The 5,794-nt window shown below is 36.4% G+C and overlaps 1 protein-coding gene across 1 annotated transcript; it reads right to left on the reverse strand.

Moving 5' to 3' along the window:
• Window positions 1–2,938: 2,938 nt before the first annotated feature.
• On the reverse strand, window positions 2,939–5,310 carry LOC149182117 (cyclic dof factor 1-like). The gene has a single exon (XM_089416764.1). The coding sequence runs from the start codon at window positions 5,025–5,027 to the stop codon at window positions 3,534–3,536; it is 1,494 nt and encodes a 497-aa protein (XP_089272890.1). The 5' UTR covers window positions 5,028–5,310; the 3' UTR covers window positions 2,939–3,533.
• Between the last annotated feature and the right edge of the window lie 484 nt (window positions 5,311–5,794).

The raw sequence follows: 5,794 nt of genomic DNA on the forward strand, positions 1-5,794 counted from the left end.
TTTTCCTAGAGATTTCATTCACTCACATTCCTCATGAACTCAACATATCGACAAACTGCCTATCTAAAAGGGTCTACACAAGTCCCATGGACACATCTGGTACCAGTCCTTCAAAGTGGGCTATCTTATAGCCTTAAGGCCAACTTCAATGGGGTTGAGGCTCTGTTTTTTAATGTGAGACAGGGTGAAGATAGATGGAGTGATACGATACCCAGGCTATGCTTACAATACAATGTTGCGTGAAGGCTTCTGGCAAGCAAATCTTCAACGATGTTTTTCCATCTATACAATCCTTTTTACATGATGCTTGGGCATTTAGTATTAGAAGTTTGTCTCGAACAAAGTCTTCTTTTTTGGTCCTTTTTTGTTTTTATTTAACTATTAAGCGTATTATGGATACGACTAATCACCTCAGATGAAAATCTTTTCTCACATGTAAATTGGATTTCTCTTCTGAATCAAATTTTGATTTTTATGTTTGAAAAGAAAAATACCCTGTTTCAACAATAAGAAAGATAAACATTTTACCCACTATAAAACTAAAATGATGAAGAAGGATAAACATTTTACCCACTATAAAACTAGAATGATGACAATCGACTTTCAAACCAATAAAATTTTCATTCTTGCTAGATTTTTTAAATGAACCACTCTTTACTCAAGCATGTATATATCACTTTAAAATCTCCTTAAAATTTAGATCTTTAATACACTTGCAATTTAAAAATAGCCAAATTAATTATATATATATATATATATATATTAATTATTATTATTCAATATCAACCATTTACTTTTAATTCTTTTCATATTTTAACCATTATTTTATTCCATATTAAATATCACTATTATATATTAATAATAATACATATATTTTCCATCGTAGTATATTTTCATAATGTATTATTATTTTATAATAAATTATTTTTATAAAACTTTTCCCTTTAAATTTATCTTTTATATATTTATAAATATAATAATATATAATGTTATTTAATTTTTGTAAATTAAAAATAGCACAATCTCGTAAGATGTAACTTTATTGTTTACTTTATAAAATTGACTCCTATTTTTAACTTAAAGCTCGTTTACAAAAACAACCTCACACTCAAAAGGGAAGGTGGGTATGAAATTACAACATTGAAAACCCCAAAAAAAAAATGGATTTACATGAACATCAATCCATTTGTTTTTAAATTCAGCAACCTCACATTCAAAAGGGAAGGTGGGTATGAAATTACAACGTTGAAAACCTCGAAAAAAATTGGAGTTACATGAACATCAAACAATTTTTTTTTTTAATTCCTGAAGCTCTCATCACTTTGAAGTAACCAAGAAAAGTACTAATGTATTTTCAATTCTAGCTTTAGCAAAAGACCACCTTATTTTAAACCAACAAACCAACTTTGACTTAGAGAAAATATTTACAAACATAATCAAACTTCGAAATATAACTCTGAAGATTCTTCAAAACTCAGTTACAAGGAGTATAATTAAAAGAAAAATTTAAACTTCCTTGTGCTCAAAGAAGATGACCTGGTTTTGCCCAACAAGATGGGTAAAATATGGAAGCGACTTTACAAAATAAATTGGAGGCAAACTAAATATGGAAAATACTCTTGGCCATGTACTTATCAACAGTGGAGAAGAAAAAGTTTAAATCATGGACAAAAGAGAGATTGTGTGGACCCTCCTCCAAAAAGGTATAGTCGAAAATATTTGATTGACATAAAGTAAAAGAGCACTTGGGCAACATAATTTCCATGTCAGAGAAAAAGGATTGAAGCCCCATATGGGGATGAGAATTTTCCTTTTCATGCTACATACAAAGTCACACCACTATCCACAAGGACTCTGACATGACTTGGTGAACAGATGATGGCTAAGAGAATCCATTGGAGCAGAGATATACTGTGGAAATAACTCTGCATAAAATTTGACAAATGAAAGTCTTCAAAATTACTTTACAAATCTCTAGAATGTGCCAAAAAAATCAGCTACTCAAGAGGATTTTCCATCTCAAATAGTCCATCCAATGCATGCAATGCCTTTGTCTGAAGCTTTTCTGTCCATCCAATGCATGTAATGCCTTTGTCTGAAGCTTTTCTGTCCATCCAATACATGTAATGCCTTTGTCTAAAGTTTTCTGTCGGTGAAAAAATTACATAATGAAAATCAGCGAACAATGAGAGGATTTATGTAACATCAACTGCATAGGCCTGATAAACTCCACAAGTCTCGACAAACCACTGATTTCATAATGACCTTGACCAAGATTGATCAAGTATTTGGTACCCAAGTAAACTTGGCTCACTAAGAATCTAGGCAAGTAAACTTTGCTGAGTACTCTGAAGACTCAGTGAATCTTGTAACAATGATTACAAGAGAGTCTTCACCTGGTAAAGGGCCAGGCCTTGTACATTGAATGACTGGTCATAAAATCCTTGTGATGAAACAAATATGTATTTACATGTTATTAAAAACATTCAATCAAATCTGGCTTATACATGTCCTTAGAAACATGAAAAGGCATTCAAACAATTTTGTTTCCATACATGTCCTTTCTTGTTTTGGTGTGTTACATGAAGAATTCTGAAAAGTTGCATATTAGTTACAAATCTGGCTTATACATGTCCTTAGAAACATAAAATAGCATTCAAACAATTATGTTTCCATACATGTCCTTGCTTGTTTTGGTGTGTTACATGAAGAATTCTGAAAAGTTGCATATTAGTTTACTTAATTGATATATTCCCCATTTCACAGTAACTAGTGACCATGTCATGCTTTGACTGTTTCTTAGTAGATACAACTGTATGCAGAAAAACATTGTCATCAAGATCTATCAGATACTGAAATTCAAATAATTAGATGGAAGTATGTTCCTTCTCCAAGGCTTGCATTGCATATGGAATATGAAGTGTAGAAACATACACAATTGAAAACTCATGTTATAATGTTCCACTCTGAATTATATGTACAAACCAATGGCAACATGCCACTTTTGTTAAAACTGAGTTCTATCTTAAAAAAAGCCTTGGGGAAATCCATACGGCCAGCAAAAATATAAATCAGAGGGATCAGAATCTCCTCTGTTATCATCCATTGTCCTCATTTTTGGAGGAGAAATGATTGATTAACAAAGCATGATTTTCATGTGTTCCAGTGACTTCAAGCATCGCTGCATCCTAACAATGAGAATCCAAAGAATGAGATAGATATACATCAGAACCATCTGCATATGGAGTTATTCCTCCATGATTTTCTCAATGGAGATATCCAACTTAGCAACCCTTTTGAAATAGATGACCTGCAAAGAACAACTGTGAAAGATAACCTAACAAACATAAACTAGTCTGAGCAGGGGAGGTCATTTGGAGAAGGTAAGCAGAATGCAACAAAGCTGTAGATGCAGTGATCTAACTAGGCAGTCTCAGGAACAAAGTATCGTATGATCTTAAAGGCGTTGAACAACGTTTTCCCATGTAGGAACAACATATCCAAATCATATTGGAAAACAGTTTAAGCATACATCAACTGCTTTCAAGAAAAGAAGATGATATTGAGAGTGCTGCAGGATTTGCACACAAAACCTGCACAGAAGTCGTCCTTTTGTCATCTTTGTTGTCCATCTTCAATTGAAATCCTTTGAGAATTTCCCCAGACTTGATGGATCCTTCCTTCTTATTTTCCAACCCCAAGTTTGTCAAAAACGAACTTCTTGCAGCCTCTTCAGGGTCATCCATCCTCAAAGTTTTAGGCGCCCAAAGAGATCTATTCTTGTTTTCAGGTACTGCCTGTGGTGTTTCCTCCCTCTGGTGCTTGCCTAATGTTTTTGATTCAGAATTATCATTCCCTGCCATCCAAGGCAAGCCCCACATTACTCCAGAAGGCACAAGCCAGTTAAAACCTGTTGGCAAAAATCCTGTACCTGGTGTGTACCAGGGCACCCTATTTTTCTCAGAGCCCTCAACACCTGGAGGAAAGCTTCCCCAGCATCCATTGTAATACACAGGCCAAGGACTCCCTGTATAATTCATAGAAGAAGAAGACGAAGAAGACCCGTCTGGACTCATATTTTTGGGTTCTGATTTGAGATTTGAATCAGAGGTCAGGTCATCCACGGGCTCAGCCGAATCTGCCTTGGTGGCACTTGTCTGGGTTTTCTCACTTGAACAGCTGGGTTTCTGAACACTTTCTAGCTCTTTAGCCATATGGGTAAAATTCCCAGGCTCGTTGGCCACATGCGTAGAATTCCCAGGCTCTTTGGCCAAATGGGTAGAATTCCCAGGCCATCCCATGGCACCCACTTGATTCCCAGAACCAAACAAGACCTCCTTACCCACTTTTTCTCTAGCCAAATTCACTGTACTAGGATGTGAATAATCGTCAAATTGGGATTGGATTTTGGATTGGGGTTTAGAGTTACCTTCTTTCGGCGTTGCCGCTTCATTCAAGCCCTCTCTAAATTTCTCGAATTCAGGATAAAATGGCTCAATCTTGACCAATTTATCAGAATTCCCACGAGAAGCCTGGCCCTGCACATCATTCCAACCAGTTTCATTGTCATCCATGATTTGCCTGTGATTAATTCCGAAGCAAGGCTTGTTTTTCCTTCTACCAGCCCCAACCGGCACATTCCTCAGAGACCCACCAGCGGTCCAGTATCTCTGGCATCTCCTGCAATAATGCCGAGGCTGGTTGACATTATAGTTATTGAAATAGCAAAATTTGGTATCCATGCTCTCGCAGCGAGGGCAGGGCACAAGCTTTGTGGGCTTTTTACCCACCTTCTCTGAATCCTCATTCTGCTTCTGTTTCTCATCATGATGATGCGTTTCAGAAGCCTTGGAGACTGCTGAATTCACTGCTTCAGCTGGAATCCCATCGACATGAATACCATTGCTGCTGCTATCACAGGGATTTTTCACAGCAATCGTTCTGCCGAACAGCTTGAATGTTGAATCCAGGGATTTAGCAGACTTCCCTTCGAATTTGGGCATTATTTCAGCATTTACAGCCACCATAAAAACAGTCTCTGGATTGAAAAGAAGGAAGACACAGAGGGATGATGGGAATTTCTAACAGAAAACAATCAATCCAAAATGTTAGACTAGAGAGCGCTCTATATATACCGTTTTACAGCTTTTTGGGGAGATGGGGAAACGGATTACAAGTGGTTTAAACTTGAGAAACTCGAAATTTAAGGCGAATGGTGACAGGTAGAGATGAACGCGTTTGGTAAGGGCGAGGACGTGCAGAAAAGAAGAGGAGGGAAAGGGAGGCCCAAAATGCAAGGAACTTCTTCCTTACAAAAAGAATAGAAAAAGCGAAGCGCCTTCTGATTGATGACGCTAATCCTGATCGTCATCTGACGTACAGCACAACGTCTGTGTCAGCTTTTTGCCTTTTTCAAAGCCCTCCCGACTCCCGCTCCAACTTATTAGGTAAACCCAATTTCCCACTACCGATATTTGGAAGTGGATATATACATTGTGTATCTGTTACTGTGTTTTTTATGCACCTTTTATGATGTGGATATATATAAATTGTGTATATGTTAGTGTGTTGTTATGCACCTTTAATGATGTGGATATATATAAATTGTGTATCTGTTAGTGTGTGTTTGTGCACCCTTTATGATGCAGGGAGCATAACCATACAAAATTTAGCGATTGATTTTCCATTCCATAGTTACAAATTGGCGTTACAAAAGTAGAATTGTGATGTATCATTTCGATGCTTTTTTGGAACATAGATGCAGTAAAATTGGATAAAATTTTTAGAAATATTG

This window comes from Pinus tabuliformis, chromosome 3_2 (genome assembly GCF_031772625.1).
Source record: "Pinus tabuliformis cultivar Carrire ecotype Pingquan chromosome 3_2, CPIR1, whole genome shotgun sequence".
In the NCBI taxonomy this organism is placed as follows: Eukaryota; Viridiplantae; Streptophyta; class Pinopsida; order Pinales; family Pinaceae; genus Pinus; species Pinus tabuliformis.

Excerpts from the sequence above, each read along its gene's own strand:
- LOC149182117 (XM_089416764.1), bottom strand. The coding sequence starts at position 5,027 with ATGGTGGCTGTAAATGCTGAAATAATGCCCAAATTCGAAGGGAAGTCT.